The following is a 17,834-nucleotide window of genomic DNA, read 5'->3' as shown; positions in this document are numbered from 1 at the left end:
TATATAGTGAAAGTGCGTGAAGAAAGTTAACCCTCTAACGCTCATAAGTGTCTTGAGACACTTATTTTATTTTTAAATTTAAAAAAAAAAAGGGAGCTTTTTTGTCTTTCAAATATTGCTTGATCGTTAATAAAACATTCAAATTTACTGAGAAAAAAGCTTTAAAAGCTCTCCAGTGCTTTAAACGGTACTTTTTATTTTCATAAACACAAAACATATGTTTTTTCGCGCGTGTAAATTGATCTGCTGCATGTGCTGTTGTGCAACAATTATTTTACAAAATCTGTGAAAGCAATCCATTTAAAATAATTTTTTATTGGAAGGTATGTTTATTTACAATTAAAACTAGTTTACAAAAATAAAAATAAATAAAAAATGTGCGTTGTAGCTTAAAAACAGTGATAAGTGTCTTGAGACACTTTTGGGGCTGCAAGCAACTTTTTTTACCAGCAGCTATTTCACAACTGCTTGCAATTTTGTGTGTACACTTATTCATTATATGGATTGTTTTACTAGAAACTGACATATTAACCATATAAAGATGGCAAACCGGGTACGATTCAAATTATCCGATTTAACTGATGAACAGTTGTTGGAATTGTTTGAGAATGTCCCTTCCGATGCAGAGTTATCCGAGTCAAGTGACGACGAGGAAGATGACTTAAATGTGGCAGAAACTCTAATAGCTGCTGTGGAATATATTAGCACAATATCATTTGCTTGTAATGATGAAGAGAATGTGCCTGATAATGGTCAGTCTGAGCCTATTAGGAAATCCCTGAAAAGACAACGATCGCCACTACCAACTATTAAAGGTATAACATGCGTGGCTTTGCCATCTTCTGGTGGCTTTACTGGTGCTGGTAAGACAACAACATTGCGATATATTATTTTATATTATGTGATTAGTTAATTAATGTCTTTTAGGTATTGAATCAATAGCAAAGGAGCCGAGCAAAATTTTGTGGCGACAGCAATTTATGCAATTGCATGTAAACAATGTTGCTTTTCAAGGCGACTCTTCATTGCCGGCTGAAATAATGAATCTCAAAACTCCTTCAGAGATATTTCGCTATTTTTTTGATGCCAAAATCATGGATATGATAGTGGAAGAAACCATGCGCGCAGCTTTAGTGGAGAACATATCAACAAGATTCCAAATGAACATTGAAGATGTTCATCATTATATAGGAATTTTGATATATATGTCAATATATCGCTACCCGAGTATGAGAAGCTACTGGGGAAGAAATGCCTTTTTACCCATTGCATCCAGTATGAACCGCACAAAATTTGAGACAATTAAACAGCACCTGTCATTACGTGATGAAAGCCAGCGGATCAAAAAGGGACAACCAGGCTACGATCCATTATTTCGCACTAGAAGACTTGTCGATTATCTTAATACAAGATTTGACTCAGTGCCAAAGCAACCACGCCTCTGTGTTGACGAACAAATGTGTAGCACAAAGATGAAACATCACTTACGACAATATATGCCCAATAAGCCATACAAATGGGGTATTAAGCTGTTCGTTTTGTGTGATTCATATGGCTATGCATACCGATTCGAAATTTATAGTGGAGCAGGCGATAACATTGTCTTACCTGGTCACCCAGATCTTGGTGCTTCGGCCAACATAGTAGTACGTTTGACCAAAACAGTACAAAGCTTTAAGCACCACATCGTCTACTTTGATAATTTTTATACCTCTTTGCCTCTAATGGTATATTTGCGAGCAAAGGGTATTTATAGCCTTGGCACAGTACGTGCGAATCGAATCCCCAATTGCAAGCTACCTGACGATACAATCATTAACAAAAAGCCGAGAGGGTTTTCGACTGAGTTCGTAGGCACGTCATACGGGGTAGAAGTCAGTAATGTACTTTGGAAGGATAACAAGGCCGTTCGCTTATTGTCAACTTACGTAGGTGTTAAACCGTTTGCTACGGAAAGTTTAAGTGAAAGAACACTTAAGATTGACCGTTATGACAGGAAGAAAAAGCAACATATTGAAATTGACTGTCCGCAAATAATTCGGGAATATAACTCACATATGGGCGGCGTTGATCTTATGGATGGACTTATGGGCCGTTATCACATCAAAGCTAAAACCAAAGATGCTGCTACTCGAATTTTTTATCATTGTATTGACATGGCAGCAACAAATGCTTATATTCTTTATAGGCGAATTCAAAAACAAAACGCAATCAGTGACAAATTGATGGAACTTCCCGATTTTCGCGAGTTAATCGCTGAAGGATTGGTGGCTTTTAGAAATAAAGCCCACGCAGGTCGTCCAGTCAGTACCGTATCTCTACAAGACCAGATGCAGTCACCATCTTTGCGAACAGATCGGTCACCTTTTTCACAATCCCCACGGGCCCGACCATCACAGCTTGAGCTTAAACTTGGAAAAAAAACTTTACACCCAATAGCGGAATTACGTTTTGACCAAGTCAACCACTTCCCAAATTGGTTGGATCGGGACAATAAGAGACGGTGCAAGCTCTGTAAATCATCACAAACGCAATGCATTTGTGAAAAATGTAATTTACATCTATGCTGCACATCAACAAAAAATTGTTTTAAAACATATCATATGAATAATAAAAATTAACATTTCTATTAAATACGTTTTTTTTTTACTCTTAGATGCCCAAGAGTGTCTTGAGACACTTATTACCTTTTTTGCACCTGACGGCTAAACAAAAACTTCTATATTTTTTCTGAGTTCATTTTTGAGTTTAGAAGCCTAAATTTACTTTAAAAAAAATTGTTCCAATTATTTTCCTCCAATAGTTAAGAAAACAGCATTAGAGGGTTAAGTGAAAGTCAACGCGAGTGGTAAATCAGGACTCCCAGGACATCGTGGGAACAGCAAGGACATCGGGGGAACAGCAAGGACATCCAGTGGGAATCCTTGCAGATCATCAGCAGGCGCCGATCAGGACATCGGTGCATATCAGCAACGTAAGCGAGGCCTGCACACCTGGGTGAGTTCGCGTAGCCGTGCGTAAGAGAAGTGCTTGTGAGTGAACGAAGCTAGTGTTATGCTGTGAGTGAGCGAGATAGTAGGAGAGATCAGCATAGCTGGCGAACCGCCAGAGTTTACAGATCCAGATCCTGGCGTTTCTCAAATCCTTACGGTGAGCTAGCGTGTTTAGCACAATACTCTCCCAGCCGGAGTGCGTTGAACAAGCGCTCAGTAGGTGTGCGTCGCAAAGCAAACCAGCGAGCCAGCAAACATTTACATAAGTGACGTGTACATTTCATATTTATTTAAGAAAATATACCATTGCGCTATAAAACCTAAACCACAAGACTAATTAATTATCGCAGGGGCTTCAACAAATAAATTTGTTGGCAACGAATCCACAGTCAGCTGAAACTAGCCCAGCTTAGACTCGGGATAAACCGAAGGTTCGTTACAACTGGCGCCCAACGTGTGGCCCTGCGATAAGAGTGTGATTAGTGAATACTTGTGAATATGGTGCGAGCGTGGGTATACAATCTTAAAAAAGATGAAGTGCTGCGTTATGGTGACGAATTCGGAGTGAGCTTGTCAGGCACACTAGACGTTATGCGGAGGCAGTTTGGCGAGTGGGTTGCGAGGAATGAAGGAAGCATTCCTTACTCACTGAGGATCGCCGAGCTGGAGCGACTGCATGGACGCCGTGCCTCACCCAGGGATGAGGCAACGACCGCCGTCACGGAGGACGACCTGGAATCAGAGCTTGCGCATGTGGCGCGGCTCTGTGTGCCCTCCACAAGCGCAGCAGCACGACTGCAGGACACGCGACAGGGTGAGATGAGAGCCACATCCACCCCGCAACCGGAAATTAGGCCACGAGGACACGACAGCACAGCTCAGGAATATCCAAAGGTGGCCAAACAAGTGCGGGAGTGGAGCTTCCGCTTTGATGGCACCACAAAGCCTTTGGAGTTCTTGGAGCAGGTGGAGTGGTCGGCGGACACCTATGGCCTGGATCTGGACATGATCCCGCGGGCGATGCCAGAGCTGCTGAAGGGCATGGCATTAAAATGGTACGTGGCCAACAACCGGCATTGGACGGCGTGGGCGACATTCGTGCGCAGCTTCCAGGAGTTTTTCCTGCCCAGAGGTTATCTGGAGAAGCTGGAGGATGACGTCAAACGCCGGAGGCAAATGGTAGATGAGAGCTTTAAGGTCTACATGGTGGAGATGCAGACCCTCATGCGGCCTCTGCGCTATGGAGCAGACCATGAGATGAAGCTCATCTATAACAACAGCCTGCCCGATCTGCGTGCCTACGCCCGCCCATATCAATTCCATAGTCTCGTGGAGTTGATGCACCTGGCAGATGAGTTTGAGGAGCTGGAGAGGGACCGCGAGAGGTTGCGGCAACAGCCACGGCCTGGCCGGACACGACTGATGGCCATGGACGACGCTGAAGGCGATGTGGAGTATCGCCGCATGGAGGATGAGGTGAAGCCTTCTCCTGCGCCAAGGACAGGCGCAACCGGAGCAAGGACACACATCCCGAATCCAGCAAGGGCATGCCGAGTGTGTGGCCAAGAGGGGCACCGCGCTTTTACGTGCCGCAACAAGGCACTGGATTTCTGCTGGCAGTGCGGGCGCATTGGAGTGAGAACGTTTGCCTGTTGCCAGTCGGGAAACGAACAGTGGCACCCGCCATCAAGGGGCGAGCGGGAGCAGCAGCCAGGAGCCTCCAGGTATTAATGGGCAGTCTTCAGGACGAAGGCAGCCGGCTGACGGTGATCGTGGCCATTGGAGTCTCACAGCAGAGGGCCACGATTGACACGGGAGCCTCGAGCAGCTTCATCAGTGAGAGGCTCGCTGAGAGGCTCGAAGGACTGGGCGTGGTGCGCGCCACACGGCGGCGCATACGCTTGGCGGACGGCAGTTGCAGTCAGGTGGACTCGCAGCTGGAGACGACGATCAGCCTGGGAAATCAGGAAATCCAGATACCGTTGCTGATCCTGCCAGGAGTGATCGACGATTTGGTGCTAGGCTGGGATTTCTTGGCTAGTATAGGCACCACACTGGAGTGTGGCGGTTTGGCGCTGAAAATTGGGCCAAGAGATCCCAAGCCAAGTCGCCAACTGGAAGCGAAGTTATCGATGGTTTCTGTAAGCATGGAAGCGGGTCCCAAGACGCCACTGGAGGTGACTACTGATAGTCAAGAACCGCTTCATGTGGATAAGGAGGTGAAGGGCACCAACAGGACCAAAAAGCCACGGCATCTTCGACGCAGGAAAGACATGCGAAATGGGGTAGCAGATGCACTCTCACGGCAGCTTCTGGAGGCGAGCCGCTTGGTCGCTAGAAAGGAGACGCCAGCTGGGACAGGATGGGCAGTGGGTAGTGGGCAGTGGACGTTTTCACTCGCATGGCAACAACGGTACTTCGGCCAATGGGAGGCTGCCACGCAATTTGGCGGGAAAGTGGCGTCACCCAGATTACGCCACTTTACCGTTTTTATGGGCACGAGCAGCAGGAAGGCCCCGCTCCAGAGCCGAACAGGCCCCGTTACCACACGAGGCAGGGCCTGTGGCTGGGGTATAAAAGGCCACCAGCGGCTCCATACGAAAAAAGGTCAGAAAAAGTCAAAAGAAGTCGAAAATATACCGGTGAGAAGCTATATAGTGAAAGTGCGTGAAGAAAGTTAAGTGAAAGTCAACGCGAGTGGTAAATCAGGACTCCCAGGACATCGTGGGAACAGCAAGGACATCGGGGGAACAGCAAGGACATCCAGTGGGAATCCTTGCAGATCATCAGCAGGCGCCGATCAGGACATCGGTGCATATCAGCAACGTAAGCGAGGCCTGCACACCTGGGTGAGTTCGCGTAGCCGTGCGTAAGAGAAGTGCTTGTGAGTGAACGAAGCTAGTGTTATGCTGTGAGTGAGCGAGATAGTAGGAGAGATCAGCATAGCTGGCGAACCGCCAGAGTTTACAGATCCAGATCCTGGCGTTTCTCAAATCCTTACGGTGAGCTAGCGTGTTTAGCACAATACTCTCCCAGCTGGAGTGCGTTGAACAAGCGCTCAGTAGGTGTGCGTCGCAAAGCAAACCAGCGAGCCAGCAAACATTTACATAAGTGACGTGTACATTTCATATTTATTTAAGAAAATATACCATTGCGCTATAAAACCTAAACCACAAGACTAATTAATTATCGCAGGGGCTTCAACAAATAAATTTGTTGGCAACGAATCCACAGTCAGCTGAAACTAGCCCAGCTTAGACTCGGGATAAACCGAAGGTTCGTTACAACTGGCGCCCAACGTGGGGCCCTGCGATAAGAGTGTGATTAGTGAATACTTGTGAATATGGTGCGAGTGTGGGTATACAATCTTAAAAAAGATGAAGTGCTGCGTTATGGTGACGAATTCGGAGTGAGCTTGTCAGGCACACTAGACGTTATGCGGAGGCAGTTTGGCGAGTGGGTTGCGAGGAATGAAGGAAGCATTCCTTACTCACTGAGGATCGCCGAGCTGGAGCGACTGCATGGACGCCGTGCCTCACCCAGGGATGAGGCAACGACCGCCGTCACGGAGGACGACCTGGAATCAGAGCTTGCGCATGTGGCGCGGCTCTGTGTGCCCTCCACAAGCGCAGCAGCACGACTGCAGGACACGCGACAGGGTGAGATGAGAGCCACATCCACCCCGCAACCGGAAATTAGGCCACGAGGACACGACAGCACAGCTCAGGAATATCCAAAGGTGGCCAAACAAGTGCGGGAGTGGAGCTTCCGCTTTGATGGCACCACAAAGCCTTTGGAGTTCTTGGAGCAGGTGGAGTGGTCGGCGGACACCTATGGCCTGGATCTGGACATGATCCCGCGGGCGATGCCAGAGCTGCTGAAGGGCATGGCATTAAAATGGTACGTGGCCAACAACCGGCATTGGACGGCGTGGGCGACATTCGTGCGCAGCTTCCAGGAGTTTTTCCTGCCCAGAGGTTATCTGGAGAAGCTGGAGGATGACGTCAAACGCCGGAGGCAAATGGTAGATGAGAGCTTTAAGGTCTACATGGTGGAGATGCAGACCCTCATGCGGCCTCTGCGCTATGGAGCAGACCATGAGATGAAGCTCATCTATAACAACAGCCTGCCCGATCTGCGTGCCTACGCCCGCCCATATCAATTCCATAGTCTCGTGGAGTTGATGCACCTGGCAGATGAGTTTGTGGAGCTGGAGAGGGACCGCGAGAGGTTGCGATGGTTTCTGTAAGCATGGAAGCGGGTCCCAAGACGCCACTGGAGGTGACTACTGATAGTCAAAAACCGCTTCATGTGGATAAGGAGGTGAAGGGCACCAACAGGACCAAAAAGCCACGGCATCTTCGACGCAGGAAAGACATGCGAAATGGGGTAGCAGATGCACTCTCACGGCAGCTTCTGGAGGCGAGCCGCTTGGTCGCTAGTAAGGAGACGCCAGCTGGGACAGGATGTCGTTGGCTCACCAAGCTGCGCCAGGGTCTGCGCAAGGCACCACAAAAGTGGCCAGACTATCGCGAAGAGTCTGGAAACTTATATCGGCACAGTCCGCATCAAGCCGGCCACAAAAGTGTGCCAACGGAGCGGCGCAAGCAAGTACTGGCAGAGAGCCACGATGCAGTCGCCGCTGGCCACCTTGGGAGCCGAAAAACAATTGCTCGGGTGGCCGCACGATACTACTGGCCCGGTATGTATCGGGATGCGCGGGCGTACGTGCAGCGTTGCAAGCGGTGTCAGAACTGCAAGACTAGTCAGCCGCCTGCAGCAGGGCAGAGGCTGAATCAAGTGCGTCGGAACCAGGAAAGAGCCGGACAGGATCAGGCACGGCACTACAATCTACGGAGGCGGCAGTGGAAGCCGGGCGTAGGTGACAAGGTGTGGGCAAAGGAACGCCACTTGTCTAATGCCGCAGAGGGATTCGCAACAAAACTGGCGCCACGCTATGGAGGCCCATATATAGTGGCCAGTTTTGTGTCTCCAGTCATCTGCCGGATAAGATCGGAGGCAGAAAAGCGGACCAGGACGGCGCATGTGGCGGATTTCAAGCCGTGGAGAGGACACGGGTGAGCAATAGAGCTGTTTTGTTTTTTTTTTTTCCAAAAAAAAAAGGGAGTGAATACACAGCGAAGTGTATTGCTTCTCATTTAGAAAAAAAGAAGAAGAAAAAAAAGACGACAAAATTTTGCTCAAAATGCATAATTTCGGTTGCGAAACGCATCTGTGACTGGAAAACTACAGTTTCCACCAAGAAAATTACGGTATGTGGGTGCGCAACAACAATTGGTTTGAACTGCGCGCGCACGACAGCAAGCAGTGTACTGCGCCGAAAAACTTAGCTGTCGGTGCATGCGCAATGCATAGATACAACAACAAAGCAGTGCATGCGCAAGCAGCACTCATATACATGTACATGCACAACAACAACGCGCGCAGCTGAAATTATGTATTTATCTAGCGAAAGCGAAAAGCGGAAAAACAACAACAAGCCGCACGCATTCCAGGCGAAAGCATTTCTGTACACACACACACAGCGAAGCGAGAGCAAGCGAGCGTAGGCAAGGGTCAAGGGCCTACGTCGGCTGCCCAGCGATCGCTAGCGCACGAAGATGTCAAAGCGAGCGACATCTAAAACCGCCAACAACAAAATGTACAGAGACAACTAAAACAGCCAACAACAAAACACACAGCGACATATAAAACAATCACTACCGAAGAGATACATAAAACGGCCAACAACAATGCAACGCAGCAGAAGAGCTTGCATTTGGTTGTTCGGCCACCGAAGGGCTATGTATGCATGTGTAGGTGAGAGTGTGGAAAACGGTATCAAGGCGATACCGTAGCCTGCCTGGAATTCAGCCATAAGGCAGGGAAAGCTAGAGTGGGCTGAACAGAGGACACAGGACCCGTTATATGCTGCCGCCTACGCAGCCGGCGGCGCGGCAGCAGAGGGTATAAATGGGCATGTTGGCATCGGGCCGGGTCTTCTTGTGGATGAGTTACCAGAGTGGACCGACGGCGCTCGAGTGCAGTGTGTCGAGTGAAGTGTTCCAAGTGAAGACGAGGAGCATGCAGGCATATTTTTGGGTTGCCATTGGGAGATTGGTTCGCCATCGATGCCTGCCACGCGATGAATCCAACCGGTTGTCTGTGCTGGGGCGTAGGCGCGTTTTGTTGGCCGATCCTCGCGCACTGGCCAGCGACTTTGCTGGAGCTGTGCGCGAATGAGGAGTGAGCCGCAAAATAGCAGCCGGCGTCAAAGTTCGACACCGGTGGCAGTTGCGAACGACATCGATGTGGCCAGCTCCCAACAGCAATCCAACTATGTGTCTGCAGCGCCGCAACAGAGACATAGCAGCATCCAGGAGGGCAGCTGCTAACATGAACGACGAAGGAGATGGTGAGGCAGGTGGCCGCCGCACGAGTGCCAAAGCCACCGGAGACTGCAGAACCAACAGGTGAGTTGTGCAGGAGCGTCCGGCGTGGGTGGAGGCAGCGGCGGCCCATATTGCACGCGGGCATGCAGTCGGAGATGTGGCTGTTTGCTGTGAGAGTGTGACTACAGACGCCTGCCACGCGAATGGCTCCATCGGTCATGGATCGCCAGGTGTCGGTAAAGCTTGGCAACCGAATCCTCGCGCACTGGCCAGCGACTCCGCTGGAGCTGTGCGCGAAAGAGGAGTGGCCAACAAGCGCACCGACACCAAAGATCGAACACCGGTGCCCATTTGCGAACGACGTCTGTGGCCCGATCTCATAGCAGCAGTGCATGTATTGACTGCGATGCCCCACCGGAGCACCCCCAAGGGGCCAAGAAGCAGCAGAAACCCGAAGAGAGATGTCTCCAACGGCGAGGGAGAGTATGCGCCAAATGGGCGAAATGGCCATTGCCGTGCGCGCGTGCGCCAATGCCACCGGGGGCTGCAAAACCGAGAGGCGAGTTTTGCAGCAGCGCCCGGCGTGGGCATTGGCAGCGGCAGGCCATCAGGTCAAGGGGCATAGAGGAAAAGATGCCCAAACTGAAAACAATATTTTTATTAAAAATGTGTGACATAAAAGTATTAACCCCATTCACTTACCGGCAGAATGCAGCATTGCCAGCGGTAAGGGGAAAATGCAGCTGATAACGTTAACAGAGCGTTAACAGCAGCGATCAGCGCAAAATGGAGCATCGAGGGATGGAGCGACGCAAAACGGAGCAGCGCAGCGGAGGCGGGCGCCAAATTCAAACACGATGGTCTCGTGTTTTCCCGAAGGAAGAGGGGAGTGTGAGGAGCAATATAGGTATGCACGTATGAGTGTATATGGACGTACGTATTTGCTGTGCGTTTATATGCATATACGTGCATATACATGTTGCTCCACACAGCGACGCGAATACTGTAGGAGCGACCCTCGCACTGGAAAGGGGGTCAAAGTCCTGAACGAAGCTAGTGTTATGCTGTGAGTGAGCGAGATAGTAGCAGATCCAGATCCTGGCGTTTCTCAAATCCTTACGGTGAGATAGCGTGTTTAGCACAACACTCTCCCAGCCGGAGTGCGTTGAACAAGCGCTCAGTAGGTGTGCGTCGCTAAGCAAACCAGCGAGCCAGCATACATTTACATAAGTGACGTGTACATTTCATATTTATTTAAGAAAATATACCATTGCGCTATAAAACCTAAACCACAAGACTAATTAATTATCGCAGGGGCTTCAACAAATAAATTTGTTGGCAACGAATCCACAGTCAGCTGAAACTAGCCCAGCTTAGACTCGGGATAAACCGAAGGTTCGTTACAGCATAATCTATTGAATTGCACAAAAAGAATATATACATATATATATATATATTATATTATATATATATATATATATGTATACAATATATGAAGTTGACATATGCCCAAAATATAAGTAAGAGTATCATGCTCACAACATAGCAACACTTTGTTGCTTTATTTATATTATAACAGCTATACATAAGTGCCGTAATATGATCGGTCCCTAGACCGGCCTGCAGCGTGGGATCTGCAACGTAAGCATTGTTACGTTCTTGTCCACGCCACAGCTTAAACGCTAAAATGTATATGCCTTCTGCATATGCATACAAACAAATATATACGTACACATACAGCATGCTATATACTCCCATTCTGCCGCTGCTTTTAGCGACAGAATTCTTTATGTAAACTTTATGTATTTTAGGCTACGACTTTATTTGAATAAAATACGGAGAGCATTAGCTATCCAATACTCGAATGAAAACGTTGTTTAAAATAGATATATATGTATATATATATATATATATCAGAGCTTGCATATGAGAGTTGATCGTTTTTTCGTTTATGCTCTTCTTCGCATCATAACCAAAAAAATTGTGCAGACACGTCTCGCTCTGAGCGTCACTCTTTGTTTTCTTTAGAATCTGTTTCGCTCAGACGCAATGCAATGATTCATTCGTGTGACGCTCTCACATGAGCGTCGCGTAAAACTAACACGATTTTTCCTCACACAAAGACTCTCAGCAAAAAACAGTTTGACTAAAAAACTCAGCAGAAAATGTTTTTGCCTTCGTGTGCATGTAAATACACGCATACATACATACAAAAAGAACGCAGCAATCGCGCGTGATTACCCATACAAACGCAACTTACCGTTTGCTTCATTTAACTCAAGCAAACGATCAGTGTTTGACTTGAGGAAACGAAAACAGAAATAACTGTCTTCCTCAGAGCGCGAGCGAGTTAAGCCAGACGCGACAAAAACAGTTTCTGTCTGAGTTTTTTTGATTGTGTCAGTGAAAGACACTTATTTGCAGACATCGAAAAAGTGTTAACAGTTAACTGCGAGCTATGATATAAGTTAAGACTTTCGACAATCTAAGGAGGCTGGAGAGTCCAGTCAGACATTCAAGGGGAGAACCTAACCAGTTGAACAGATTTAGTTCAGTTTATATTCGGACTGGAGAGAGTTTAGACCTATTGTTCCAAATTATATAAAATATATTATTTCATTGAACACAAAGTTGTTATATATTCACAAGAACCCAACACAGCGTCCCCCAATCACTAGTACTCTAGTATGGGAGCGCTTAACTGGCGCCCGAGCAGGGACCCACATTCTTCACGGAAATAAAGGGAAATGGTGACGTGTCAATAATTCTATAAAAATAACTTATTAAAAAAGCAAGTACAAATAAATTGTTCCAAACCAATTGGGTAATTGTTGGCAAAATTACGAAGTACTTCTGCGATTTGCAAAGTAATGGGGTGAAAATCCTTGCCATAAAATAATACAATAAATAATAACATAATTTCTAGCAAGTGTTGGTGCACTAGATAATTCTATAACATAAAAGAAATCGTGGCTAAATGGTGGTATTGGCAATACCTAGGTTCAAATCCGTGCCGAGACGAGTCTTAAAACGAAAATACAAGAAATTTGCAGGCATAATGGTGGTACGAGATTGATTCTCGTATCGAGGTTCAAATCCTTGCCGTAAGACAAATGTCATAAAAAATAAACGTCACAATTTCCACCTGTGTTGAATGATGGGTTTCCGTATAAATTAAAAGAAACCTAGTGGTCAAAGTTAAGTTTAAAGCACTAACTATATAACAAAATTAAAAGGCGGTTGTCTGGAAATCTCTAATCAACAAGCAAAGCATAAATATGCAAAAATAAAAACATGAATTGCAGAGACCTTCTATTCGATCGTGGAATAACCCTTACCCTAGTAGGTCTTAGAACCAAAGAGGAATACTTTGGGCTTCCCTTTCGGAAGAGAATAAGTCTGGCAACAATATATAAAACAAAAAAGTAAAATAAATAAATAAATGAAACGAAAGCAAGAGAGAGACCAGATGATTGTGGAACCACCCTCACCTAAGTAGGTCTTACACCAAAAAGGATCTTGAGGGCTTCCCAAGCCATATAAAATAATAAAAACTGTTTGCCGGTTCGGTAACAAAAGATAATACAACTAGTAATTCAGTCAACGCAATAACACACGTGGTAATACACACACGTAATTCAATACAATTAGTAATTCAATGAAATAATATAAAAGAAATAATATTCACGTCAACTATTTAAAAAAGGTGTTACCACCATGTGAGAGCATTACTAATATATTTATCTCCACAGGAAGCAATTCTACGAGACGATTATTAATATTTTCTTATCTCCACTGGAAACGGTAAATAGCAGCAGCTTGGAAACAATGAAAAGCTGATTTAATGTAGAAAATTAGATCGATTACATAGTAGGCATCGAATTGAATAGTAAGTAAGTTTTCCGACATTGAAATAATTTAGTTCGGAACGTTGCAAGGGCTGAGCGCGGCAATAACTGTGTTAGCCGATCAATTTTCGAGTCTTAAGGAAGATTTGAAGCAATTGAATAGGAAAGTGGAACGTTTGGAAAAGGAGGATACTAATCAGTCTCTCATAGAGGAACAACCCTCACTGGCCCGTCCACGTTCGGAGCTTGAATTAAATAAAATTTCGTCATTGCCGGACTGTGTTAAAGTGTTGGATCGAGTCCGTACTTGAAGATTATTCTATTTTCAAGGAAAGACCTCTATATCGCTCAATAATTTTACATATACGAGGAAAAGTAATTGGAATTGCCGATGTTTCACTGTAATCTTACGGTGTACAAAATGATGATTGGCCTGAAATTAAGCGAGTTTGGCGATTGCATTATGCTGATAAAAGGGATGTTCGAACCTTGGAATACGAATTGAATCAAATGATTCAAGGCAACAACGACTTGGAAACCTACTATAAGCAAGTTAATAGTCAGTTTTCTTTAATTTTACAGGCCTTAAAGGCAAGCGAACAATGAGTCGTAGTATTGTCCACATTAATAGAATCATATAGAGATAGAGCTTTAGATGTTTTCATAAGGGGACTAAACGGTGACCTACCGAGGATGTCAACAGTTAGCAAACCTAAAAATTTACCGGAAGCTTATGCCATTTGTGTGAATTTACAGAATATTTCATTAATGGTGTAGAAGGGTACAAGGTGTACAAGGGACATATATGTCTCGTGGATTTAATGATTATCAACAAAACAAAAACTGGAAAAATTCTTCATAAATCAGACTTAAGAAAATAGGAAAAAAAAAAAAGGAAAATGCACATTTAATTATATTGTAATAATCCTCTTTTAACTTCCTTGACTTCCTACACCCTACACCCATAGCACATTTAATTATATTGCAATAATCTTCTTTTAGCTTCCTTAACTTCCTTAGCACCCATAGCATCCACAGCATTTTACACGTGGTATATCCATCCTAGTTTCGATCATTCATGGTAATAGGGATTTCCGAGATGCCAGAGGCAATGAAATAAATGCGCTTACAATGTTGGATGTATTGTCATAACCAGAAATGAATACTACTAATGTATGGAACTATGAATGCTTTGAATTAACTTGAAGGTGGATATCGATGGCCCTCATTATGCTAATTTATGGACTCTGGAACTATCGACTATGGATAATAAATTTATATTGGATAAATATCATTACACTGGGCAATTTATATTGGATAATTATCATTATATTGGACAATTTATATTGGATGAATATCGTTATAATGGACATATGCACCCTGATCTGCGGGACGCAGATATTTAGATGGGGAAGAGTTAAGACTTTCGACAATCTAAGGAGGCTGGAGAGTCCAGTCAGACATTCAAGGGGAGAACCTAACCAGTTGAACAGATTTTGTTCAGTTTATATTCGGACTGGAGAGAGTTTAGACCTATTGTTCCAAATTATATAAAATATATTATTTCATTGAGCACAAAGTTGTTATATATTCACAAGAACCCAACACAGCGTCCCCCAATCACTAGTACTCTAGTATGGGAGCGCTTAACTTATATAAATTAAAAATTCGAAATCGGTTTTGTATTAAAAAAACATTTATTTACTTTCGGAGTTGGATTAGAACTAACTTAAGAATAATTATACAAGTAATATTTATATGAAAGCTGCCGCTGCTGCTATTGGCGTCGCTGCCGCCGTGGTCACTGCTGTTGCTGCTGATAGGTGTCTTGTGACACGATGACTCTCACGGTGGTTGCTGATCGGTGCGCTGACTCGGCGCTCGTGGCGGAAATGCGCACGTTGACCAGAATGTGTTTTGGCCAAGTGCATTGATCTTATTAATATTGCTAACGATAGGCTCCCACGGTTGCGGTTGCGTTGCTGTTGTATTCTGCTGACAAAGCGCACGTGTCAAAAGTGCATGCACTGGAGCCGTGATATAATTGGGCCGGTGCAATGCCCTTTTTTAGGGTCTGTCGTTAACTCTTCCCCCCTTAGATGCGGACGTCCTCGGTCGCAATATAGAAAACTTGAGCATTTTCTCTCTTTTCTGCTTCGGGTGTTGTGACTTGGCCTGTGGTGGCTGGGGTCTTTCGTTTTAGCAAATATCCAACTACGGCCATAATTATCAGTAGAGTTCCAGAGAGAGTTATATTGATTGTTGCTCTTATATCGTTGCTGCTCTTTAGGGTTTCTAATTTTCTTGTGTTGTTTAGATTTATTTCCTTGAGCATTTGCAGTGAAAGGACTTCGTCGATCTTGTTTGTTTTCGCCATGATTTGAAATAGCGGTGGGGTGGCTTCTGCGAAGGACATTACTTTTGATTCGTATATGTCATCTTCGATGCGTATCGTGGAGTTTTCGAATTGTACCAGGAAGGTACCATGGAGTTCTACTTCCTCTTCGTCGATCTTGATTGATCCATTGAAATCGTTGAGCAATATTGTTCCGACAAACAACTGTTCATGATTGGGTACGTGTTGATTGTTGATAGCACGGCAGTTTGGAGGTTGGCTTTTTAATAGTGGCAGAGTACAAGTATCATTTCTTAAGTCGACTAACTTATTTTTATTACAAATTGTATTTCATTATGTGACTCACATGAGTCTCTTATAGCATAGATTGAATTTTCGCATTTTACAATATTTTCGAATTTTATTTCATTGATATAATTTTTTCTTTTAATTGGCTTAATTAACATGGTTGTACAAACTTCATTTGAGATTAAAGGTATGTTGATTATATAGAGTATATTTTTCCCATTACTTGCGATTTTTATTTGGCTAAATTCTAACAATTCTTCTGCATTTAAGAACATGATTTTTTCTCTTTCTAGTATCTGCTCTATTATTTTGACTTCGGATTCTGACAATATTATTGAGTTTATTGTATTTGTTTTTGCCCCGTCTATGGCATGAATTAAATTAGTTAAATCGTCTTTAAAGATTTGGAGTTTGTATTTAAAAAACGTGATTTTTATACCCTGAACCCATTGAAAATGGGAAATCAGGGTATAATGGTTTTGTTGAAATGTATGTAACAGGCAGAAGGAGGCGTGGCAGACCCAACAAAGTATATATATTCTTGATCAGGGCGACGAGCTAAGTCGGTTTGGCCCTGTCCGTCTGTCTGTCCGTCCGTCCGTCCGTCCGTATGTATGAACGCGCCGATTTCAGAAGATATAAGAGCTAGAGACTTGAAATTTTTTTTCCTAGGTCCGTGTATATCACGCGCATATCAAGTTTTTCTTTAAATATCGATAAAAGGGATATTTAAAGAAAAAAGATCGATCTAGCAAACGATATATCGATTTTTCATATCCATCGAAAATATCGATGTAGAAAACTTCGATACTTGATATATCGCCATCACTATACCATTAATTGCCCATCACTTGAATTAAAAGCGTGGGATAAGACTGTCAGGTAATTTGCAAATTATTTTAACTATATAATTCAAATACTAACGTAACCCACTTTTCATTTAGGATTTTGGTGTTGGTAGTGTTGTAGAGAAATGGATAAGTTTTTAAAGAGCAAGGACAATGGCGAAGGTAAATATTATTTTACTGCTTATGTCAGCCACACACGTGGTCTGCAGCTTTTGCGTTTTAAAATAATGTAACAAACACGCATTTGTTTGTAGATTGCGACGCGGATAAGGAAAATGGAGAGGCTTGTCTCAAGCCGCAGCAAGTAGATATGCTGCTCTTTATAAACAAAAATGATTGGACGAAGTAAATGATCTTATTAAATAATATAATCTTTGTTACATAGTTTAGTTTAGTTTATATGAAACGTTTTTTAATTTTAATAAGAAATTCATCTTTTGTTTTTTATATGAAAACTTTTTTTTAATTTTGGGAGCTAAAATATGTTTATGAAAATATCGATACATCGATCTGAGACCCATACATAATATCGAAATATCGATCTACGTAAAGATCGATCTTTTCCCAGTTATCGACGATAACTACTCCCGATATTTTATTATCGATCAAAAACCTTATCGAATGCTAGTTATTTAATTATATCTCCTACACCTTTAGAGCTAGAGCTTCCAAATTATATATAGACTTATATGTATTTTATATAATTTCGATTTTTGTTGTAATTTCCCCCCACCCCTATATCCACCCCCTCACCCTCACCTTTGTAAAAGGCGTATTTCAAATACTAGAGACTTGTGCTTTGGAATGTACATACATTTGAACATTATGATTATATTCTGAAAGTTTCGTTAAGATTGTACGTCTAGAAATTAAATTATTCAACAAATAAATTCTTATAATGTTGCCCACACTACAGCGCAGCACAAGCGCAGTCGCTGCTTACTGCGCAGTTAGCAGAGCGCGTTCTAATACGTGCGTGTGTATGTATGTGTGCCGAAAAGAAGGGTAGAGTGAATATCAGATTAGAGGGTTTAGGGTATCTCCTAGTCGAGCAGTCTCGACTAGAGTCCTCTTACTTGTTTCCTCTTGAATATTAGAATGATCTTTTA

At 44.1% G+C, this 17,834-nt stretch overlaps 1 protein-coding gene and 2 long non-coding RNA genes across 3 annotated transcripts; all 3 read left to right on the top strand.

Annotated features, from left to right (window-relative positions):
* The first annotated feature begins 31 nt into the window (after window positions 1–31).
* On the top strand, window positions 32–2,800 carry LOC116804806 (piggyBac transposable element-derived protein 3-like). Its single transcript, XM_032733481.2, has 2 exons — window positions 32–863; window positions 928–2,800. Exons 1-2 carry the CDS (start codon window positions 542–544, stop codon window positions 2,619–2,621), a joined length of 2,016 nt encoding a protein of 671 aa, XP_032589372.2. The 5' UTR covers window positions 32–541; the 3' UTR covers window positions 2,622–2,800.
* A 9,231-nt stretch (window positions 2,801–12,031) lies between these two features.
* Window positions 12,032–12,689, top strand: LOC122757571. Its single transcript, XR_006357652.1, has 2 exons — window positions 12,032–12,252; window positions 12,312–12,689. It is a non-coding gene; the product is annotated as an uncharacterized LOC122757571 (long non-coding RNA).
* Window positions 12,690–16,659: 3,970 nt separating this feature from the next.
* Window positions 16,660–17,105, top strand: LOC116804358. The gene is made up of 3 exons (XR_004364344.2): window positions 16,660–16,759; window positions 16,822–16,887; window positions 16,980–17,105. It is a non-coding gene; the product is annotated as an uncharacterized LOC116804358 (long non-coding RNA).
* The last annotated feature ends 729 nt before the right edge of the window (window positions 17,106–17,834 follow it).

Source organism: Drosophila mojavensis, unplaced genomic scaffold (assembly GCF_018153725.1).
Source record: "Drosophila mojavensis isolate 15081-1352.22 unplaced genomic scaffold, ASM1815372v1 contig_74, whole genome shotgun sequence".
NCBI lineage: Eukaryota > Metazoa > Arthropoda > Insecta > Diptera > Drosophilidae > Drosophila > Drosophila mojavensis.
The sequence above is the reverse complement of the archived record's forward strand: the minus strand, read 5'-3'. Positions and strand labels throughout refer to the sequence as shown.

Coding starts and splice junctions, on each gene's coding strand:
- LOC116804806 (XM_032733481.2), top strand. CDS start 542: ATGGCAAACCGGGTACGATTCAAATTATCCGATTTAACTGATGAACAG. Junction 864..927: donor TGGTGGCTTTACTGGTGCTG/GTAAGACAACAA, acceptor AATGTCTTTTAG/GTATTGAATCAATAGCAAAG.